The sequence below is a fragment of the Salvelinus sp. IW2-2015 genome, linkage group LG5, assembly GCF_002910315.2.
Source record: "Salvelinus sp. IW2-2015 linkage group LG5, ASM291031v2, whole genome shotgun sequence".
Taxonomy (NCBI): domain Eukaryota; kingdom Metazoa; phylum Chordata; class Actinopteri; order Salmoniformes; family Salmonidae; genus Salvelinus; species Salvelinus sp. IW2-2015.
In genome coordinates this window covers 28,967,996-28,992,883 of record NC_036844.1, presented here as the reverse complement: position 1 = coordinate 28,992,883, position 24,888 = coordinate 28,967,996, and the positions used below count along the sequence as shown (strand labels likewise).

General features: G+C 42.8%; 2 protein-coding genes across 6 annotated transcripts in view; both read left to right on the top strand.

Annotated features, from left to right (window-relative positions):
- Nucleotides 1-320: 320 nt before the first annotated feature.
- Nucleotides 321-6,966, top strand: LOC111964217 (uncharacterized). The gene is made up of 2 exons (XM_023988013.2): nt 321-1,464; nt 2,761-6,966. The coding sequence occupies exons 1-2, from the start codon at nt 750-752 to the stop codon at nt 3,708-3,710; spliced, it is 1,665 nt and encodes a 554-aa protein (XP_023843781.1). The 5' UTR covers nt 321-749; the 3' UTR covers nt 3,711-6,966.
- A 4,513-nt stretch (nt 6,967-11,479) lies between these two features.
- Nucleotides 11,480-24,888, top strand: part of LOC111964216 (latent-transforming growth factor beta-binding protein 3-like) — a 74,909-nt gene continuing 61,500 nt past the window's right edge. For all 5 annotated transcript variants that reach the window (XM_023988010.2, XM_023988012.2, XM_023988011.2 and 2 more), the window contains exon 1: nt 11,480-12,146. In XM_023988010.2, the coding sequence (XP_023843778.1) occupies nt 11,906-12,146 (241 nt within the window). In that variant the 5' untranslated portion in view covers nt 11,480-11,905. The remainder of the gene's footprint in view (nt 12,147-24,888) is intronic.

Genomic DNA, 24,888 nt, shown 5'->3' with positions numbered 1-24,888 from the left:
ATTACTTTAACTATTTGCACATCGTTACAACACTGTATAGACATAATATGGATTTGAAATGTCTTTATTCTTTTGGAACTTGTGTTAGTAATAATTTCTGTTCACTTTTTATTGGAGGAGCAGGAGAACGTAAACATATGTTTCCCATGCCAATAAAGCCCCTTGCATTGAATTGATTGCTATAACATATGATATGGTTAGCTGATACTGAAAATGCCTTTCCATGTGTTGTAAGATCTGGCATCCGTCAGCGACACCAGAGGAACGCTTCCGTTGCATGTACCAGAGTATACGTCATTCATGTGCGACGGTGAAACGCCCCTACCTAGAAGTAGAAGATGGACGTCGAACGGCTGTTGGCATTGCGACTAGTTTAGCTCTCAATTAGAATACAGTGCAGGTTTACTCCAGACACGCTGTTATTATAAAGCAAAAACAATCTTCTGTTGCTGAATTTTGACAGACCAATTTCATTCATCACCGCCAGTGTCTGGTCAACTAGCTAGCTGATGTTAGCTTGCTTGGCAGCTAACAGTAACGTTATCTTATTTTTTCGGGTTTAGCTAGTGAGCTAGCTAACTTGCCAAGAAATTACATTATTTATTGGCATAGTGAACGGTACCTTGTTGGATTTGCTTACAGCGAAATAGTTATCTTTCACGTTTGAACTATTAACTAGTCTCAGGCGGCCTTCGCAGTCGGCGAAAGCTGGCCAGCGCAGTAACGTTAGCTACTGTAGTTAGCTAGCTATGGCTTCCAGGCGAGGAAATTGTAACAGTGGCATGGATTCTCCGTTGAATAGCAATAGCACAGCCGGTGGTACTAATCGTAAACAAAGTATAATCAACGCCCCAAACCGAGCTGGGACTGAGTCTTGTTGTGATCGTAAAGTAGAGAAAGCTGAATATGCGCACCAAGCATGCCAGGGCAACATGACTGTATCCTCACTCAAGACACGGTTAGCACCGACCATTCGAACCACGTTATCCGCTGCTGTGGATACCCTCTTGGGCGAGGTAGTACTTGTGCTCAACGAGACCCAACAAGAGCTGGTTAACAAGGAGCAGGAGAACGAAAGACTCAAAGTGGAATTGAGGACGTTGCAGGAATGCCTTAGCAGCGCCCAAAAGTTAATTGACCAGTTGCAAATTCCTTTCCCTGGTGCACAGACCATGGGTCAGTCAGTTTTCGCCCCCTCTCTCACATCTATTGGCTCTATGAACACAAGTATGGACAGGGACCGCCAGAGCCACCGTAATGTCAATGGTGCAGACGGACGGTGTGTTTCCGGGGTCGACCTAGAGATGAGTGGCTCTCTCAGTGAGTCTCTGCATGGGTACGACTCCAGGGATGACTATAAAATGTGTCAGCTCTCTATCCAACCAGACGGCTCTGTGACCAACCATTCTATGGACTCTTATGCTGCCAACACACCTAACATCTGCTCTGACCACAGCCGGCCAGGTAAATTATTCCTATTTGTTATAAGGAAATCCTATGTAYATATAACAATTTAGAATATCACTTCCTACACTATATATACAAAAAAAGTAAGTGGACACCCATTCAAATCAGTCGATAAAGCTATTTCAGCCACACCCGTTGCTGACAGGTGTATAAAATCGAGCACACAGCCATGCAGTCTCCTTAGACAAACAGGCAGTAGAATGGCCTTACTGAAGAGCTCAGTGACTTGCACCATGGCACCGTCATAGGATTCCACCTTTCCATCAAGACAGTTAGTCAAATGTCTGCCCTGCTAGAGCTGCTCCGGTCAACTGTAAGTGCTGTTATTGTGAAGTGGAAACGTCTAGGAGCAACAATGGCTCAACCGCGAAGTGGTAGGCCGCACAAGCTCACAGAATGGGACCGCTGAAGCGCATATCTCGTAAAAATCATCAGGCCTCGGTTGCAACGCTCTATCGCGTTCCAAACTGCCTCTGGAAGCAACGTCAGCACAAGAACTGTTCGTCTGGAGCTTCATGAAATGGGTTTCTATGGCTGAGCAGCTGCACACAAGCCTAAGATGGAGCAGTGGAAACGCGTTCTCTGGAGTGATGAATCACACTTCGTATTCTGGCAGTCCAACGGACCAATCTGGGTTTGGAGGATGCCAGGAGAATGATACCTGCCCCAATGCCTAGTGCCAACTGTAATGTTTGGTGGAGGAGGAATAATGGCCTGGGGCTGGTTTCAAGGGTTTGGGCTAGCCCCTTAGATCCAGTGAAGGGAATTCTTAACCCTATGACATTCTAGATGATTCTGTGCTTCCAAATTTAAGGCAACAGTTTGGGAAGGCCTTTATCTGTTTCAGCACAACGATGCCCTCGTGCACAAAGGGAGGTCCATACAGAAATGTTTTGTCGATCGGTGTGGAAGAACTTGACTGGCCTGCACAGAGCCCTGACCTCAACCCAATCGAACACCTTTAGGAGGAATTGCAACGCTGACTGCGAGCCAGACCTAATCGTCCAACATCAGTGCCCAACCTCACTAGTGCTCTTATGGCTGAATGGAAGCAAGTCCSCACAGCAATGTTCCAACATCTATTGGAAAGCCTTCCCAGAGGAGGGTAGGCTGTTATCGCAGCAAAAGGGGGACAAACTCCATATTAATGCACAGGATTTTTGACGAGCTGCTGTCCACATGAATTAAGTCATGTATTGTATGTGTTGTAGTTAATGCCATTCATTTGGAATGAATTGAAACATTTGATTATCTGTGTGCTTACAGCCCTTTCTGTTATTTTGTACTAAACAGATGAGAGGAGGCAGCAGCAGGGGACACGAGCAGGAGGAACAAGATTTGAGATCAAAGAAGAGCAGGGGCCTGGTTCAAGTTCAGGTCCAGGGCCGAGGAGCGCCGGTGGTGCTGGCGGCAGTGAGCAGACGGCCCAGAATGTGGGTGATCTGGGATATATCCATGTGGTGGAGCAGGAGGGGTCATCGCGCTCCGGCAGCTACTCTCTTCGTCACCCAAAACCCATGAGGCCACGTACTGCCACTGGTGGTCCGGCTCAGGGTGGACTGGCAGGACAGAAAGCAGTGTTGAGGTCTCCTGGAACAGTGGGAATTGACAGCATATCCCCAGGGAGGGCGGGAGAGACAGCAGGACCATCCACCTCTCCAGGAGACCCAGATGCAGATCGCCCCCACCACTGTCTAGAGTGTGGGAAGACCTTCCGCCTCATCTCCAGCCTGAAGAAGCACATCCGCATCCACACGGGAGAGAAGCCCTACCCGTGTGGGGTCTGTGGCCGCCGCTTCCGTGAGTCAGGGGCCCTGAAAACCCATCTTCGCATTCACACAGGCGAGAAGCCCTACTCCTGCTCTGAWTGRCCTAAAATCTTCCGCCARRTAGACGGCCTGCGCAAGCACCAGCGCACCCACACTGGTGACAAGCCCTACGTGTGTGCCATCTGTGGCAAGCGTCTGAGCCGACTGCAGCACCTGAAGCACCACCAGCGCATCCATACTGGAGAGAAGCCCTGCATCTGCCCCTTCTGTAACCGCACCTTCAAGGAGCCTGCGGCGCTGCGCAAGCATGTCCGCACTCACCGTGAGGAGTCTGGCAACATGGAGGCAGGCCTGGGAGAGGAGCCAGACCCAGACACCCTGGATAACATCAACAGCCTCCATCCTGCTGCCCCCTCCCCTCAGATGAGGTTTGATGAGTGGGGAGCTGAAGGGGATGATGTGGACTGTGTGTAGGATGGCAACATCCTTCTGCCTAGAGCATTAAGAACATGACAGTAAAGAGTCTTCCTATTCCATTACTGTACTGTGTGAGGAAGTCTAAAATTCCATCCCTGAGAAACAGGCTATCTACATCCTTAGTATTGTCACTTGACCAGGGTAGCCTATTCATTTCAGAGACACTTCATGTGCCTGTCTGACCCCCTGACATATACTTTAGTGCATTATAATCTTAGAAATGTTAAAGTAGTTTATAGAATATGAAATGTACCCATGTCTCATGTCCCCCTTCTCCCATACAACTCCACAACCTACCTGGTGTGTATCATCATTGTCTGCTGGAGATACTCATCCTTTAAGGTGCTCGTCATGTGTATTTTGATATGGAATGGAGTTATATGCAACCATGTCCAAAGACCATTTTATAGAATTGTAACAACAGTTAGTTTGCTACTATTAATGCCACCGCCATGGTGACATTAAATGGAGACTCAGCGATGTGACGTTACCATGAACAGCAAGGCCTTGTTAGCAGTGGTGGGGCAAAAGTACCCAATTGTAAAAGTAAACATACCTAAACAGACAATGACTCAAGTGAATGTCACCCAGTAAAATACTGGAGTAAAAGTCTAAAAGTATTCGGTTTTAAATATACTTAAGTATCAACAGTAAATTTATTGCTAAAATATACTTAAGTATCAATTGTAAAAGTATAAATTGTCAAATTCCTTATATTAAGCAAACCAGGTGGCACCATTTTCATGTTCTATTAATTTATGGATTGCCAGAGGCACACTCCAACATTCAGACATAATTTACAAATGAATAATGTGTATTTAGTGAGTCCGTCCCTGGTCCATTTTCCTGTCCATTTTCCTGTCCTGCTAAGCATTCAAAACGTATCGAGTACTMTTGGGTGTCAGGGAAAATGTATGGAGTAAAAAAAAATACATTATTTTCTTTAGGAATGTAGTGAAGTAAAAGTTGTCCAGAATATAAATASTAAAGTACAGCTAACCAAAAAAACCTACTTAAGTTTTACTTTCAAGTATTTTTACCTAAGTACTTTACACCACTGCTTGTTAGAACCCACCCACACAGATATACTGATAAACAGCTGCGTATATTTGTACCAGCCAGGAGTTCCTTACTGTCTCATGCAGTGTGATAGCTGTGTGGTAATGCTGCCCAGATTAGCTTCTTCCTACTCTCTTCGTCAGAAGTCGATATTTATAGTCACGTCATATTGCTGAATGTACTTTTAACGATTAATGCCACCATGAAATGTAAATATGTGATCACTTGCAATTGTTCTAATTCTTCCTGTTATTGATCGGCCCATTCAGAGAGAAAATGGAAACCATCTCTATCTGAAGGAGTGTTTGTCTGATTAGAACAGAGCACATTTAGTTTCAGCCTTTTAGCTGTCAATCTCTGTCCCAGTGTATTATCCTTGTAAACTGGTCCATCTGCAATTATGGAAATTTCCAGTACCCCTCTAAATAGGTTGACAATACTGAGAATATACAGTAGCAGTCAAAAGTTTGGACACACCTACTCATTCAAGGGMTTTTCTTTATTTTTACTATTTTCTACATGGAGGAATAATAGTGAAGACATCAAAACTATGAAATCACACACATGGAATCATGTAGTAACCAAAAAAGTGTTAAACAAATCAAAATATATTTTATTTGAGATTTTTTGAAGTAGCCACCCTTTGTCTTGACAGCATTGCACACTCTTGGCATTCTCTCAACCATGAGGTAGTGACCTGGAATGCATTTCAATTAACAGGTGTGCCTTGTTAAAAGTTCATTTGTGGAATTTCTATCCTTCTGAATGCATTTGAGCCACTCAGTTTTGTTGTGACAAGGTATGGGTGGTTGACAAAAGATAGCCCTATTTTGTAAAAGACCAAGTCCATATTATGGCAAGAACAGCTCATATAAGCAAAGAGAAACGACAGTCCATCATTACTTTGACTGACCTTCGTCTTAATCTGGAAAATTTCAAGAACTTTGAAAGTTTCTTCAAGTGCAGTTGCAAAAACCATCAAGCACTATAATAAAACTGGCTCTCATGGGGACCGCCACAGGAAAGGAAGACCCAGAGTTACCTCTGCTGCAGAGGATAAGTTCATTAGAGTTACCAGCCTCAGGAATTGCAGCCCAAATGCTTCAGAGTTCAAGTAACAGACACATCTCAACATCAACTGTTCAGAGGAGGCATTCATGGTTGAGTTGCTGCACAGAAACCACTACTAAAGGACATCAATAATAGGAAGAGACTTGCTTGGSCCAAGAAACACAAGCAATGGACATTTGAGTCCAAATTTGAGATTTTTGGTTCCAACCGCCATGTCTTTTGTGAGACGCAGAGTAGGTGAACGGATGATCTCCGCATGTGTGGTTCCCACCGTGAAGCATGGAGGAGGTGGGGGTGCTTTGCTGGTGACACTGTCTGTGATTTATTTWGAATTCAAGGCACACTTAACCAGCATATCTACCACAGCATACTGCAGCAGTCCCACTAAGCGCATACCAAATGGGATAATCATTTGTTTTTCAACAGGACAATGATCCAACACACCTCCAGGCTGTGTAAGTGCTATTTGACCAAGAAGGAGAGTGATGGAGTTCTGCATCAGATGACCTGGCCTACACAATCACCCGACCTCAACCCATTTGAGATTTGGCATGAGTTGGACCGCAGCGTGAAGGAAAGCAGCCAATAAGTGCTCAGCGTATGTGGGAACTCTTTCAAGACTGTTGGAAAAGCATTCCAGGATAAGCTGGTTGAGAGAATGACAAGAGTGTGCATAGCTGTCAAGGCAAAGGGTGGCTACTTTGAAGAATATAAAATATATTTTGTTTTGTATAACACTTTTTTGGTTACTTTGTGATTCCATATGTGTTATTTCATAGTTTTGATGTCTTCACTATTATTCTACAATGTAGAAAATAGTAAAAATAAAGAAAAACCCTTGAATGATTAGGTGTGTCCACACTTTTGACTGGTACTATACTTTAAAATGCACAGCTGGAGTTACATCCATCATATGTAGTGGGTTCTCTGGACCCAAGGCAACAGGGTCATGTACTGCATTCAGTGGTTATTTTTGCACGTACATTTTTAACAAAATGTCAAATTTTAAAGAACAGGATTTTGCTATGACCTGTCCTCCTGTGTTTAAAATGTATTTTTGACCCATGATGCATCGTTACTTTGTCTTAATGTTATACTATACTTATTAAAGGGCCTTTGTTCATATTGTGTTCTCTTAGTTATGCTTATTATTGTACAGTGTATTCAGTCCCCTTGACTTCGTCCATATTTTGTTATGTTACAGCCTTATTCTAAAATGGTTTAAAATGGGGGGGGGTTTCGCATCAATCTACACACAATACCCCATAATGAGCTATTTTCAAGGTCGCTCCAGAGATGTTCGATCGGAAAGACTCAAGGACATTCAGAGCCTTGTCCCAAAGCAGCACCTGCGTTGTCTTGGCTGTGTAGGGATGTTGTCCTGTTGGAAGGTGAACCTTCACCGCAGTCTGAAGTCTTGAGTGCTCTGGAGCAGGTTTTCATCAAGGATCTCTCTGTATTTTGCTCCGTTCATCTTTCCCTCTCCTGATTAATCTCCCTGCCCCTGAAAAACATCCCCACAGCATGATGCTGCCACCACCATGCTTCACTGTAGTGAGGGTGCCATGTTTCTTCCAGACGTGATGCTTGGCATTCAGGTCAAAGAGTGCAATCTTAGTTTCCTCAGACCAGAGAATCTTGTTTCTCATGGTCTGAGAGTCCTTTAGGTGCCTTTTGGCAAACTCCAAGCGGGCTGTCATGTGCCTTTTACTGAGGAGTAGCTTCCATCTGGCCACTCTATTGTAAAGGCCTGATTGGTGGAGTGCTGCAGAGATGGTTGTCCTTCTGGAAGGTTCTCTCCTCTCCACAGAGGAACTCTGGAGCTCTGTCAGCGTGACCATCAGGTTTTTGGTGACCTCCCTGGCCGAGGCCCTTCTTCCCTGATTGCTCACTTTTGCTGGGCAGACAGCTCTAGAAAGAGTCTTGGTGGTTCCAAACTTATATTTAAGAATGATGGAGGCCACTGTGTTCTTCGGGACCTTCAATGCTGCAGAAATGTTTTGGTACCCTTCCCCAGATCTGTGCCTCGACACAATCCTGTCTCGGAGCTCTACGGACAATTCCTTCGACATCAGGGCTAGGTTTTTGCTCTGACATGCACTGTCAACTGCACTTTATGTAATCAATAGTGCTATATTTCTTGATCTTGCTATGAGGGCTTGAGCTTGCACTATTTTTCACAAGGTTTATGAGGCTTAGTGGCAGTACAATTTCAAGTCAACAGTGGAGTGCAGCCATATTAAATGTAAGATGTTCTTGGTTGAGGCGGAGTTGAAAACAGTGTCCTCTGTGGTCTCTCTGGTGTGGTCAGACTGGTGCTCCCTGTGCTTTTGATTCACACTAATTTTCCAGCCATGCAACCAGAGTAGTGACCCTGCTTCCTTCCGTGACGGATATGGCCCTGCGGACACCCTCACCCAAAGACCACTCACAAACAATGACACACAGCCACCCTGGATTGATTAAAATGACAGCCTTGTGTAAATGTGAACAGAAAAACAGACACTCATTCCCAATTCTTTCCACAGGGCCCTCGTCATAAATGTTGATGACATGCTAGTAGACCAAGTCACAGGATATGACTGGAGAAGCACCATATTTAACAATCAGGCTAATGGAAAACCAGTAGCATACAAAGGTTAGAAAAATAGAACAACCCTGCCAAAAACAGCCAAACACTTCCATCCCTTGTAAAACTTGCGCACAGCAGTCACTCCTTGTTTGCCCAGTCCCACTGAAATGTGAGGGCTGATCTCTGTGATGTCTAGGCCCACAGCCTCCACCCTTCCCTGGCCCTGTGGTCTCACCGTCTATCCAAGGGAACCACTGACCCAGTCTGGTGGTGTTCTGGCTTTCACAGTTATCCCATGTGATGATTGTCTTGATATGGAAGATGAATATGTGTTGTAATGAGTCACAGTAGCTTTACTACTTGGTTTGGCAGTAATAACTATTGAGTTTACAAAGGGGGTAATTTCACACAATTGCCCCAGTGTGTATCGTGTCTGTTTCGCAACAGAAGTAACTGGAATCCCTTTGTCCCCTCTGCGACTATAGAAATTAGGCAGTGATGTAGCCCCCCCCCCCCCCCCCCCCCCCCCTTTTCTATAGCTGTGACTTCCTGACATTCCTGTCATGTGTATGAGTGGCAGTCAGTGATCAGACCTTTGATAGCTCTGTGTGCAGGTGGTGGTGTCCCGAGTGTATATTTCCAACTCTCCATTTCTCATCTGTTTAGTATGAGTACCTCTATCTCGTTCTAATGTTAAAAGCTGGACTGGGCTCTTGACTCAGTTATTTGTTTTGTTGGGGTGTGAGTGAAGGTGCTTGAGTAGGTGTTTGTATGTGTTACAGCTCCACTGGGTTCTATTTTTGTGAGCTCCTGTGAGTTTTTAAAAATTATTCGACTGTGAGTTTGCATGTGAATGTTTTGTGCAAGTGTGTCTTGGCAAGGCATGTCGCTGTGAGGGGGAGAAGCGGAGGCAGAGAAATGTGAGAGCAGCCTGTGAACTCTCTCCAGGCCCATGCAGTCATTTCCTTAGCGACTGAAAGCAAACATTCTTACTTTTCGGAGAGGAAGTGACTCAACCCCTCTCCCCAACACTCACTTTCTCCTCCTGGCCAATCACATGACCCAACCGGATGATATTCCTGACCCCAACTGTACATCATTAACTGATTGTGAAGGTCAACTAATCATCATGGTGTGTGGTCTGTAAAAGGCACTTAATGGTCAATCCGAGGTCTGCATTGGCCGTGCAGCATTTACGGTGACATGGCTTCTTGAGAAGTCAGGGCATTCATATTTCTTGTGCTTCGCGAGCAGTGCAGAGCTGTTGTGAAGGAAGTTGTCAAGGAAGTGAGTTTGTGTTTATATAGGACCTCTCGCCCTCACCTACCGTCAACCAATCATGTCAATGTGGAGCTATACGGAGCCCTCTCCATTGTTACAAAATTTGAGAGGCGCACTGCGATGCGGTACAGAGCTRAATTTGGCCTCTGCATGCCTATGGAGTCTCCGCAATTGTGTCACACCATCCATACAGCGCCTCCYACCACATTTTCAGATCAAGCATAAATTGTCTCAGCCTACTCCCCTTTCCGTATGTGGTAATGCTCTGTTGTTACTTCATACTTTCTTTATATTTAATTTCACTACTAAATAAAAATCCGGTATACATTGATCGGATAGCAAGATTTGGTACTGTTACTGTCTCATCCAGTCGTTGTGCTGTCTCATACACTACCATTCAAAAGTTTGGGGTCACTTAGAAATGTCCTTGTTTTTGAAAGAAAAGCACACTTTTTGTCCATTAAAATAACATKAAATTGATCAGAAATACAGTGTAGACATTGTTAACTACATAGGTGTACAGAAGCCCATTATCAGCAACCATCACTCCTGTGTTCCAATGGCACGTTGTGTTAGCTAATCCAAGTTTATCATTTTAAAAGGCTAATTGATCATTACAAAACCCTTTTGCAATTATGTTAGCACAGCTGAAAACTGTTGTCCTGATTAAAGAAGCAATAAAACTGGCCTTCTTTAGACACGTTGAGTATTTGGAGCATCAGCATTTGTGGGTTCTGTTACAGGCTCAAACTGGCCAGAAACAATTAACTTTCTTCTGAAACTAGTCAGTATATTTTCGTTCTGAGAAATTAAGGCTATTCCATGTGAGAAATTGCCAAGAAACTGAAGATCTCATACAACGATGTGTACTACTCCCTTCACAGAACAGCGCAAACTGGCTCTAGCCAGAATAGAAAGAGGAGTGGGAGGCCCCAGGCCACAACAGAGCAAGAGGACAAGTACATTAGAGTGTCTAGATTTTAGGAACAGATGCCTCACAAGTCTTCGACTGGCAGCTTCATTAAATAGTCCCCCCAAAACATCAGTCTCAACGTCAACAGTGAAGAGGCGACTCCGGGATGCTGGCCTTCAAGGCAGAGTTCCTCTGTCCAGTGTCTGTGTTCTTTTGCCCATCTTAATATTTTATTTTTATTGGCCAGTCTGAGATATGGCTTTTTCTTTGCAACTCTGCCTAGAAGGCCAGCATCCCGGAGTCGCCTCTTCACTGTTGATGTTGAGACGGGTGTTTTGTGGGTTTCAGCTACGATAGTCATTTACAACATTAACAATGTCTACACTGTATTTCTGATCAATTTGATGTTATTTTAATGGACAGAAAATGTGCTTTTCTTTCAAAAACAAGTACATTTCTAAGTGAATCCAAACTTTTGAACGGTAGTGTATGTACCAATATTGGTCATTAATTTTTCATTTGTCCAGATATGAGATAGGCCTAAATTATGAGGGCTAATTATTCATGTTTTTTGGGGGAAACAGTTTTCTCAACAGGCACCTCTTTTCCTCCCACAACTGTAACTGTAACTGTAAGCTAGATTCTTCTGAATGAGGAGCTGCTACGCACTGTTGGCAGTTCACACTATTTGATTAGGTGTTTTCCAGAGCGACACGCACAGCTGTGCGGTTATCTTTCGCTGGATGGGAGGATAGGGGGCGTTAGAGAAATGACCAACATGCCTGGCCTGCTACCAGCCCTCTCTGTAGAGGATTGGCTCCCTCTCCCTCTCTCCTCCCCTTCTTTCCCTAACCCAGATACGCACACGCCAACCATCCAAGCAACATCAGGGAGAAAAGAGAGCGAGAAAGCGGGTAGGAAAAGGGGAAAGTTATCTCGGTAACTTTTGGGTTGTTAACGGTGTCCTGTATTTTAGCAACAAAAAATGCATATATTTTACTGTTCTGAATGAATAATTGTTATATGCAGAGTGACTGAAATGAGCTGTTTTGAAAGGAAAGGAAGGAAGAAGTACACCACTGGAGTTTTCTCCATACTTTTGTCGTTGTATGAGGAACCTTTATAATCAACATTTTGGAATATCTACGGAAGTTAGTCGGCTGTTTTCAGGGTTCGATTGAAAGGAATACCGACTCCATTGGTGGTTTGGTCCGTGCTAAACAGACTTTAGGAGCATTCCATTTTGCCACCGTGAATGCCCCCATCTCTTCGTGCACGGCAGTGAAGGATGCCAGGATGCCTTCTCTGATCATTTCCCATCTGCTCGTCATCTGGCTGGGTGTCCAGAGGCTGGCCTGGTGCGCAGAGCGCGCATCCACCCGGGAGCGCTTCAAAGTGGTCATCGCCCCTCTCATCTGCAAGAGGATTTGTTTGAAAGGCCAGTGCCAGGACACCTGTGAACAGGGCAACAATACCACACTGATAGGCGAGAACGGACAGTCAGCGGATACTCTCACAGGTCCTGGATTCAGAGTGGGTGAGTGGTTGGTTTGATGCCCTTTTTGGCGACATATTTCMGAACAATATCAGTCCTACTAGGGAAGAAATTGCACATAGGCCCCTAGGCCTAAAAAATCAAAATCAAAAGAAACAATTACATCTCAGTGGAAACTTTACTATTACCTTGCATTTCTCAGACATGGCTCATTGGCATATTTCAGCTTTGCCCCTCCTCTAACCACATCTCCACATTGTCTGGCTGGCATGTGTTGAGTCTATCTGCACAGTATCAGATAAACTGTGGTAAGGCATGGAGCCTTATACTAGTTTACACTCTTGAGCCTACACTGGAGTTGACTTTCCTCTCCCACTGCCCTGTAAAGGAGGTGGCCAGTAACAGGTCATTCACTCACAACACATTCACAATCAGGGGCGTAGGAGCTACTCTGACATTGGCGGGGAAACATTTTGCTACTGGGTTCCAGGGGCATGCCCCCTGATTTAAAAAATAAATAAAAACAGGTTTTAAATGCWAATTTATAGTGACTTTTGAGAAGATTATACAGACAAATCTTAACTTACAAATAGGCACATTTACAAGTCTAAGAGGGACCTTGCATAGGGGCACTTACTCTGGTACAGCCCAATTAGTCTTGGGGCCATGGCCATTCATACTGCGCTGAATACCAGTGTGACTGTTAATGGGGACATATTCAATTAAACAAACATTTTGTACTCTTTTTCTGCTAATGTATGATTTTCCTAGTATGTCAGGTTGTTACTACTGCTGCTCTACATACTGTATAGTTTGAAACTTAACATAATATTTTAAATGCATAATACAGTTATTAAACTGTAATAATAACCAGCAACATACACAGTTGACTGTTCTAATTTTTTTAAAGGTACACATGAAATGTCAAACTGAAATTAATCAATATCTCCACTCAATTATCAAAAATTAAATATCATGGTTGCCGCTCTCCTGCATAAAGTTAAAGGGATACATTGGGATTTTGGCAATGAGGCCATTTATCTACTTCCCCAGAGTCAGATGAACTCGTGGATACCATTTTTTTGTCTCTGTGTGCCAGTGGAGGCTCATCAGGGGAGGAAGTGGAGGACCATCTGCCTCAGTGAATTTCATAAAAAATGTAAATAGTGAAACATAAAAAATGTTATCCTTTTTAGATAAAACTATACTAAATATATTCACGTCACCAAATAATTTATTAAAACACACTGTTTTACAACGAAGGTCTCAACAGCACTCTCTGGGGTAGCAACATGATTTAGCCATAAGACAGCTAGTTTCTGTCCTTCAATACAAAACCTAGGAGGCTCATGGTTCTCAATAGTGGAACAGTTTTGAACAAATTAATTTCTTGAACAATAAAGGAAAAGCAAGAAAGAGTGAGCCAGCTATATTTCATTGTATTTTTTTCACTTTCACATACTTAGCTAGCAAATGCAGCTAGCTAGTTTAGCCTACTCAAACACACGGCTCAAACAGAGAGGGATGCTATGTTTGCTAGCTGGCTATGGCTATCCAACACTGGATTTGATTTGATTTGACCTCTTCCAAGTCAAGGTAAGCTTTGGYTTTTATTAATTTATTGCTACCGGGCCCACCGTTGTAACTGCTGAAGTACTTGCTGTACTCTGCACTGCATGATTTTAGCGGGTTTACTAATGCATTAGTTCTAGTAGCTATGTTGACTATGAAATTAGCTAATATGGTGACACAACAATGTAGGCTGTGTGTAGCAGTTAGCGATTATGGTATGAAGGTTTGACTTGGAATGTTTTTTTCGCCTGGTCTCAGACAGCTGTTGTGTTGTGCAATGAAGTTCACAAGCGAAGGGAAAAGGTGAGAGGAGGAGAGCGCGTAAATGTGAGAAGGAATTATACAATGAGCAAGGTGATCATGCTGTTCGTATGTGGCTGCTATGAAATTTAACTGTGTTTGCGGCCAGGTGATCAGGGGGTCTATTCATGACGCCGATTCTGTTGAAAAACATTTCTTAAATGAATGCAAACGAAACAGGAGTAAACATACCTGAATTTGTCCAATAGAAACTCTCCTTCGCAACTGTTTGGAGTGGACTAATGATTGCACCCTAGATCAGCTAGATGCAGGCAAGAGTGTGCAAGGCGGTATTGAATGTGTCACTTTCTGTCACTGTGTTTACTCTTATTTTTCTCTCGCTCTGTGCACCTACGTTATAAACTTTCATTCATAGGCTAGGTTGTAGCAACCACATGATGGGTATAGGGAAAATTTGAGTATCATGTAGTAGCCTAAACCTAATGATGTTACATTGAGCTGGGTGAATGGAATATGAATGACAATCATCCAATATGCTCATTTTAAAAAAAATCGCCCTTCCTCATTTTAAATGGCAGTTTGAAGGAAGTTTCTAACTAGCGTCCTTTGGGTGGTGGACCATTCTTGATACACACGGGAAACTGTTGACTGTGTGAAACCCAGCAACGTTGCAGTTCTTGACACAAACTTGTTCTCCTGGCACCTACTACCATACCCTGTTCAAAGGCACTTACAATTTTTGTCTTGTCCATTCACCCTCTGAATGGTACACATACACAATTAATGTCTCAATTGTCTCAAGGCTTAACAATTCTTATTTAACCTGATTCCTGCCCTTTATCAACGCTGTTTGAAGTTGATTTAACAAGTGACATCAATAAGGGACCATAGCTTTTACCTGGATTCACCTGGTCAGTCTATGTCATGGAAAGAGCATTATGTTTTGTACACTCAGTGTATATGATCATTCAGATTGATTCACAGTTCACAGTATGACAGATCATCAGTCTATGAACTTTATGGCCTTGGAGTGGCACTTCTAACTATCTTACCTGTTGGTTTGAGAGCACTGTTATTATTTGCTCAGCTTTTCATTAGTCGTGATTAGGGGGTATCCCTTTCTGTGATTAGGGGGTATCCCTTTCTGTGTTGATCCGTGTGGGGCCCAAGGTTATTTTAGGTTGACTTACCCCACAACCCCACAATTAAGGCAGACTACGATTTGTTTTAGAATGCGAACAGGACCCAAAAATAAACTGCAGTGGTAAAAATAAACGAGAACACTGATTCAGTCACTGTGAAAGCTACATTTATGCAAATACAGCGGAGGTCGTCCTTGAAGTGTTGGCTGTGGGGCATCGTGGTCAAGAGGGTTAGAGCAATATTCACATTCACTTAGGCCCACACATTTCCTATACATTTACACAAATCTTTCCCATGTTTTTATATTAAAAAATACAACTAATGACTGTAATTTCAGTTGACCCTGTCATGGTGTTTTCGAAGAGATTTTGTTTTGGAAAATATTGTAGTGAAATATGAAGTTGCTAAGCTTTTTCTTCCACCAGCCCTTCATTACAGAACTACAGCATATTTGTAAATTACAAAAAGGGGTTTTGTCATAATGAACTATATTTTTCTGCAATGTAAATTAATTGTTCACACTTTGTAAAAAAACAACATCAGAATGTCCCTGCATTTATTCTCCAATTGTAATTACAGTACAATATGGGATTATTCATTTTGTGTAATCTGAATATTTGGTCTAGAGAATCAAACTAGTGTACAATCGGGCCTGTGTCTGTATTGTACGGGTACTGTAAGCTGCATTTACCCAGGCTTTTGTCCAGTTGTGTGAGTTTGTATGGCTGGGGCTACAGAGTGCAACCTAAGGCAGCGTAACTTTTGGCAGACCAAAGGTGTGTGTGGACTGTTCACTCAATGGACATGCAGAATTTTCTCTTTAGCATGTTTCAATGGCCGCTGGTCAATGACAACAACAACGCTTTTCCATATCTGAGTGGCTGTGACATTCAGCACCACAGCGAAACTGAGGCCTAGACTGAGCAAACCTGCAAGAACCTTGCCGTGGTGCAGTTTGCTTCCAAATGCAGTCATTTTCTGCCTAATGATTCAAGATTGCCTTTCTTAAAAGAACAATGTTGTTAAAGCTGTTGTAGAACATTATGAAAAAAAGGATAAATAAGGCTTTGTGAGTTTCAGGTAATTCTGTTAAGCCTCAGTCTACCAGGCTGGTTTTGTGTAGCTATTACTATATTTTACAGTAATTACATTCCCATCCTAGGTTCTGAGAGTTCATTTAAAGTAAATGTCCAGTGAAAATCTCACTTTTAAAAGTTCATATTCTGTTAACTTACCCATACCCAAATAATGTTGTTGACTTGTCCTATACTCACATTTGTGTTCAAAGCATAAATTGGAGGGYAAAAAACACTTAAAAAATCCCACCTCAAACTTGCATCTCCAACCATCCGTTTAAAAAATGCTTGCTATTTCCTCTTAAATCATGGCTGAACTGGCCAATCAGTGGTCTACTTGCTTGAATATTTTCAATGACTGGTATACGCCCAAACCATTCTGTTGTTGGGGTACGCCCACACCATTCCAACACAGAAAAGCTGCTTTTTAACATACTAAAATGGACATTGCAGTCAAAAACGTGATTTTCCTGTTTTTGTTATATTTCGACACTATGAGGATGAAATAATACTCTGAAATTGTGAAAATGATGATAATGCCCTTTTTGGGTGAGAAGTGTTTGAAAAGAATTCCTGGCATTTCAGCCTGTTTAAGTGGGATGGAGTTTTTGGCCCAGATAATAACAATCTGATCTACTTTGAAGGGGTAAGCGGGGTAGGCTCTAGACTCGAGTCTAGATGATTCTATCCGCCAATCAGGGCTGTGTATGTAAATATATACAAGTTTTTATTTACACGCCCACTTGATCAGACTGAGCATTTCAATGGCAAAAGGAGGCTCGGGAAATAAATGCTAAAATATATATTTGAAATTATTTTCATGAAATAAACACACACAGTGATTTATTAGACATAGAGTGATGATTTAAAAAGACAATTAAAAAGACGGCATGGGGGCTTTAATAAAAAAAGATGGAAGGAAAACTATTTAATTTATATTGTAATAAATTATAGGTAACATTTCATAGAAATATGGAAACACTGTATAGTTACTTTAAAGATTTGTAATAGATTCTGACATGGTTAATGCAAAAGAAACTGGTAAATGACAATTGACACAAATCATTCAACCTCAACTCCAACAGTGAAATTATATAAGTGGCCCTTTTCCATTCTCATTCTGTGCTCATTCTCTTCATATTTATCTTATGCTACTGTCAGAAGTGTATGGCACAGGTCTCCTAATATATCATGTTAAGGAATTCCAGTGGTGTGGGGAATCCAGCAGGGTCAGAGAAGGATTAGTTACTGCTTACTCAAAATTAATAATGTAATCTGATTACTTTTGGATTACTTTAACTTGCAACCTAAACCAGTCATTGTCATGAATTTGAAGTTCGACAACTATGCAATTGTTGTTATTATTTTAWTATAAAAATAGGGTTCCAGAATTTTCTGATTTTTTTGTTCAATAGAGATGCATTTGTCTACATCTTTTTTGGCGCTAATATCACATATCACATAATTCATTTGGGGCTAATTCACCACCTGAGTAAGTGGTTAACTAGATCGCTAACTCTTAAGTATAGCCTAATATTACTGATAGTTGATATCTAACAGTACATTTAACGTATAGGCCTATGCACCCACCTTGAATGGTCTATGTGAGTGTCCTTTGTTCATTAATAAACACAATTCAGATCAGAAAACTGGGACCCATTTATCTTCAACAGTAACAACACTGGTTGCTTTCAATACAGTGTTTTACCGCAATTACATTTTGAATTATTGTGCAATCAAAAAGCKTTTTACAAAGGCGAGAGAGAGCATGAAACTGCACTGCTTCAAAGCAGAAAGCAGGAACTCTGTAGTCCAGAACAGGGTTTCACAAACTCAGAATGGCTGTATTGCCAGAGAATAGGTAATGAAGTAGCTAAATAAACAATAAACATAGTTATATTTTTCTGCATTTTCTCTTATCATACTCAGATAACATATCAGAGATTAATCCCATAATAATATCAGATATGGCATGTGCTGTGTATGTTGACATACTTTTACACGTTTCATTTCCAGCAGGTTGTATAGATTAAAAGAGTCAGTCGGCGGTTGGTCTTTGAATCAGGCTCGTATTGTTCTGTGTTATGTCTCCTCCACACAGTCATAGAGGTTGAGCTGGGTTGTGCAGGTCAGAGTGAAGCAGCACTGTATGACCAAAGAGGCTGAGAATGGGAATCCAGTGAGGTTACTGATAGACACTCCTCCCACTGCCCCCTCCCACCCTCCCTGCAGTATTTACCTACAGTAGCTCTGAATCTGGGTTTTCCTGCTCACAGCTCTGTTTGGGCGAGGGACGCTGCCTTTCTTCTCCTCAAAGGTTGCTACCACACAGGCATTCCATCCATCAATCTCAGTTGCCAGGTAGCTGTTGCTCCCCATCTCAACTAGACCTGTTTCTGCTCTCCCCACCCAGTCACTCTCCCTCTGTATCCTTAACCAGACCTGCCCAGCTCAGCCCAGTCACTCTCCCTCTGTATCCTTAACCAGATCTGCCCAGCTCAGCCCAGTCACCCTCCCTCTGTATCCTTAACCAGACCTGCCCAGCTCAGCCCAGTCACTCTCCCTCTGTATCCTTAACCAGACCTGCCCAGCTCAGCCCAGTCACCCTCCCTCTGTATCCTTAACCAGACCTGCCCAGTTCAGCCCAGTCACTCTCCCTCTGTATCCTTAACCAAACCTGCCAAGCTCAGCCCAGTCACTCTCCCTCTGTATCCTTAACCAGACCTGCTGTGCTCAGCCCAGTCACTCTCCCTCATTATCCTTAACCAGACCTGCTGTGCTCAGCCCAGTCACTCTCCCTCATTATCCTTAACCAGACCTGCTGTGCTCAGCCCAGTCACTCTGTAACCATCTGTATCCTAAACCAGACTTCCTGCTTCATTTAGCCCAGTCCACAGGAGGTTGGTGGCACCTTAATGGAGGAGGAAGGACTGGTGGTAATGGCTGGAGCGGAATAGGTGGAATGATTTCCATGTCTTTGATGCCATTCCATTTACGCTGTTCCGGCCGTTATTATGAGCCGTCCTCCCCTCAGCAGCACCCTCACTCTGGCTCTGTTTCTTTGTAGATCTATCCATTTCGTAAACGCAGGTTTCCTCCAGAACTTTGATATGCTGGGTAGTGCTAGACCAAAACAATATTCACGTCCTTACTATTAAGGCTGAGCTGACCTCTGTCTCTATAGAATGTCCTATATCACTCCCCCTGTATTGCGTGCCTAATGGTTCATCTCTCTCCATCCGTGACATAGGACGGAGGTCATGTGAGGATGTGAAATGGCCAATGTGGTCATGCACAAAATATGACTTTAATGGGTCATTCAATACCAATCATGCATTTAATTCTGAAGGCTCAGCTTCTGTCTCACATGTTATTGCAGTGATTTATTTAGGTTTTCCCTGGGTATGGGTCAGAGGTAAAGGTCAGAGGTCCATGGGAGAACGAAAGGTCAAAGAGAAATCAGCAGAACAAGCAGAATTGGACCAGCCCAAGGCTAGCTGTCCGTGTTTAGAGACACACTTTATTTTCCCTCTGAGAGCCCTCTACTCTTCCCCACACTCACTCACTTCCTCCTCTGATGCCAAGTTATGGGTGCTGTGGTAAACATGGGAAACCCAGAAKCCTGCACCACACCACAGTGTGCCACAGGCCTGGCTGTGCACTGAGATGAGGCTAAGCATGGCTTCACTCACACACTCTGTCAGTCTCTCCCTGGGGCATAGAGAGGGGGATTCATTCAGCCATTTTAGAACTGTGTGTGTGATGACTGCCTGATGACTGCCCGATGACTGCGTGAGGACTGCCTGTCATCTGAATCATTGCTCCTCATGAGCCTCACCCCTCTGTGAACTTTACATTAAGGGTGTGTGTGTGTATGTGTGTGTGTGTGTGTTTGTGTGTGTGTTTTTGGTGCCATGTCACAGCCTTCCCTCAAGGTTGTGTTTTAATGTTTATGGGCTGTCTCTCTCTCTAATTTAGGCTACTKTCATATGGAGGGAAAATATCTCAGGTTATTTGAGGTCAGGAGCGATGGCGATCTACAGTCCAGTCCCAGTGTTTGTTGATATCTGTTCAGCCTTTACTGCGCCAGGGTAACCCTTCAGGTCACATGGTTATTTGGTGATCTTAACAGGGATTTCTCATGGAATTAGATTCCTCCTCTCAGGGCTATTCCTGTCCTGTCACTGGCTCTATTCAAGTCAACACTTTGGCGCAGGTTGAGAAAAAAGAGGCAAATTGTTTTTGGCAGCTYAAGCTCCAAAAACAAAACACMAATTAGAGGTAATTGTTTTAAGTGATGAGGGAACACAGTGTGTGTGTCATGGAGGAGGCTATCTCGCATTTGAGGGAAATATAGGAGCTAGCTCAAAACAACATCCCCATCTTTAACCCGCTTTCCTCCCATTTGCTTAGTGAGGGGGAGAAAAGGAGCAGTTATTTAGCGCTGGCCAGTGGAATGTGAGACTGTGTGACTGCAGCCCGCCAAACCTCTAAAGCTGCACAGCCATTAGCCAGGGTAAATACAGAATAACAATGCTGCTGCCAGGCCAGGCCAGGCCGGGGGGAGAGGGCCCTAAGACACCCCAGCCACTACAGCTCCCATGCTTTTATAAAATTTCAGCCAGCTGTTTTAAAAGTGATGCTCACGAGCCAAAAGTGGTTCCCGTTTTCTGTGTACTATGTCATCAAATTGTGTACCACGTCATCCATTTCGTATGATATGTTATGTCCWYCGAATATACAATACCAGTCAAAAGTTTGGACACACCTACCCATTCCAGGATTTGTCTTTCTTTTGACTATTTTCTACATTGTAGAATAATAGTGAGACATCAAAACTATGAAGTAACACATATGGAATCATGATGTAACCAAAAAAGTGTTAAACAAATCAAAATATATTTTATATTTGAGATTCTTCAAAGTAACTACCCTTTGCCTTGATGACAGCTTTGCACACTCTTGGCATTCTCTTAACCAGCTTCATGAGGTAGTTACCTGGAATGCATTTCAGTTAACAGGTGTGCKTTGTTAAAAGTTAATTTGTGGAATTTCTTTCCTTCTTAATGCGTTTGAGCCAATCAGTTGTGTTGTGACAAGGTAGGGGTGGTATACAGAAGATTGCCCTATTTGGTAAAAGACCAAGTCCATATTATGTCAAGAACAACTCAAAAAGGATAAGAGAAACGACAGTATATCAAGGCACAGCTGTTCATTCTTATTGGTGTCCTTTAGAAAAACCCTGGAATGAGTAAGTGTGTCCAAACTTTTGACTGGTACTGTCACGTTCTGACCTTAGATCCTTTTTTATGTCTTTGTTTTGGTTTGGTCAGGGCGTGAGTTGGGGTGGGCATTCTATGTTGTTTTTCTATGTTTGTATTTCTGTGTTTGGCCTGGTATGGTTCTCAATCAGAGGCAGCTGTCGATCGTTGTCTCTGATTGAGAATCATACTTAGGTAGCCTGTTTTCCCACTATGGGTTGTGGGTAGTTGTTTTCTGTGTCTGTGTTTGTGTTTGTCCATACAGAACTGTTTCAGTCTCGGTCGTTCTCTTTTTGTTTTGTCATTCAGTGTTCAGTTGGTTTTCATTAAAATGGACACTTACCACGCTGCACATTGGTCCGATCTTTCATACTCGTCATCAGACGAGGACGAGTACCGTTACAGAACTACCCACCTAAAAAGGACCAAGCAGCGTGGTAACCAGGAGCAGAGGGTTCTGGACTCCTGGACTTGGGAGGAGATACTAGACGGTAAGGAACCCTGGGCACAGGCTGGGGAATATCGCCGCCCCAAGGAAGAACTGGAGGCAGCGAAAGCTTTGCAAACATTTTTAAAAACATGTTTTCACTTTGTCATTATGGGCTACTGTGTGGAGATGGGTGAGAGAAAAAGGATTTAATACATTTTGAAGTCAATACTTTCTGAAGGCAATGTATGTGTGTTTAGCGTTGAAACACGGCACTGTTTGGAAAGCTTAGGGCTGCAGCTTTCCTTGCCAAGCAATGTGGGGCAGATGCGCGGGGTTGAGAGGCTGCAGGAGTGCAGTATAGGTAGGCCTATCTAGTTCCCAGTTAGTCAACAGAGTCCCTTACTCCCAGGCAGCCTGCTAGCCGGCAGGAGGAAGTGGAGGAGACTTTCTCAGGCCTGTGTTTTAAAAACCCAGTGATTATGTCATTTACTCTGGGCTATGGGCACAGCTACAGAAGTCCAGAGTCCACTCTGTGTATGTGGTATGTGGTCTCACAGTGTCAGTTTAAAGCAGGCATATTTGGGGATGTGGTTTCTTGCTATTCTACTGACGGTAAAGACAAGAGCGTCATAAGACCTTGTGCCTCCCATTATTGTCATCATGCCCTTTTAATAGTGGTAGTAGTGGTAGTGGTGGAGATCGTTATTGTGGTGTAATGTTGTTTTTGTCGTTGTCCTTTTGATGGTATTTCTGCAGGGGGTGTGAAGAAATTAAAATGGAGTGATTTGACGTGGGTTGTGGAGCTTATTGGCATTATTGAATCATACATTGACTGCTAGTGACCCATAATGTGTCATTCTCTTATTAWTATATTATTATATATTATTATTATATTATTATCATGTATTTTGTCTGTTACCACTAGTACAATATGTGTAATGCTGAGTTGTACTAACAATGAGAACTTTCCTGTGGTTACAGATAGAGGATTTCACTTAATAATAGTATTTTCTGATGGTTTGGCAAATACTCTCTCCTCTTTTAACACCATACTTTTTAAAGGCATATAATCATACTCTCATAATCACTTTAACTCAGGGATTCTTTGATGGGGTGGGCGCCACAAAAAAATTTGAACTCATCGTGAGGGGCAGCAGTGGCTCGTGGGTCTGCTAACCCACATCCACATCCATACCCACACGTGCAGTCAAAGCCTGCCCTAGCCTAAGTAAAATTTACAAAAAAAATGTTTAGAGTTCATTTCCTGAAATGTACACATTTTGCCATGGGGCATAGATAAAATGTTGCAGTTTGGAATGAAGTTTGCTGCAATGCTACACTTTTTGCCATGGGGCGGAGAAAATATGTTGCAATTGTATGACTAATTTCATGCAATTCTACTCATGTTTTCATGGAACAGACAGAAAAATGTGAGTTTTACAGGAAATTTCCTGCAATTTTACTCATTTTGCCATGGGGTGCAAGTTGTTTGCAGTTTTGAATATATCTGAGTGAGAGTGACTAACCATGACTACTACAAGTTTAGATAACTGGCTAGACAAACTTGCCTAACTTAAACATGTTAGCTGACATGGGCTAATTAAATGACTGTCAGTGAATGACATACTGTAACGAGAAAAATAAAACATTTGGAAATTGAACCTTGTGTATTCTARTATTCTACCTCTCAACATTAAGTTGAGACCCCGACTGAGWTTAGTTTTTGGAAATTGATCCGCGGGCCTACAAAAGGGGGGCTGCCAGTTGCCCATCCCTGCTTTAAAGGATGATAAATATTTGTTAAGCCATGAGAAGCTGGCCAGCCTTACTGACCCACTGACATATTTCAGATTGTCTTCTAAGAAACATAAGCATTCAGATGTACACCGGGATTCATTCCTTTTGCAGCTCACTGTACGTAGACTAGCTGTTGAACTGGAGCGTTAAACTATAATTTGTTCATTTTGAGCAGGGAATATTTGAGTTGGGAGAGAGAGGCTGTGGTTAGATGTGAGGCTGAAGTGGGAGGCGGTCACGCTGCTGCGTCATCTCCAGACAGACAGAAGTGCGTGGGTGGGAGGCCACACTCCGAGCAAAACCCCAAACACACAAACAGAGTACAGACAGGCAGGAGATCCCCTCTACTAAAGCTCATGCTGAGGTCTGGGGGAAGTATGAGTTTTTCTGGTTTTACATGCACTGTATGAACTGTGATGCAGTGACGTGAGAGAGCTCTGAGCTTTCATCTCTTCAGCTAGGTTTCATTTGAATAGGGATTTAGTTGAACCTATTGTTGCTCCTGGGGCTATTTTCACTGAAAAGTAAATAGAATGGTCCTTGCTCAATCTGGAGTGTAGAAACYTCCAAGTCTTGAGTTAGTAAAGTAAGACCTATTGTTGAAAATTTTTCCTTGGCTAAAACTCTTCCCCCCTATTTTCCTCAAACCTTGTTGATTGGAATGAAAACCTAGCAACCAGTAATTGGTCTGAAATAACATAATTAAACATTCCAAAATGTGTCAGTATTTCTGTGTATGTACAGTATGGTACATATCGGTCTACGTTAGTGCAACCTGGACTCAGGGGTAGACGTAACATAGAAATGTAAATCCAGGACACTCCAATTGGTATATGTTACGTTTCGTATGGTATGTATTTGTTACGCTCGTTGTTGGAATGAGACCAAGGTAGGCGAACATCTTACTTTATTTTTTCAATGAACACCAAAAACCACCAAAATACAAAAAAAATGTAAAGTTCTGGCTATACAGCTACTAACAAAATCAAGATCCCACAAACTAAGGTGGGAAAAAAGGCTGCCTAAGTATGATCCCCAATCAGAGACAACGATAGACAGCTGCCTCTGATTGGGAACCATACCAGGCCAAACAAAGAAATAGGAAAACTAGATTGCCCACCCAAATCACACCCTGACCTAACCAAATAGAGAAATAAAAAGGCTCTGAATATATATTTATTATTCGTAGAACTATAACCCCCACAGCAATTAAAAATAATCTATATTATTTAATCAATTTCATA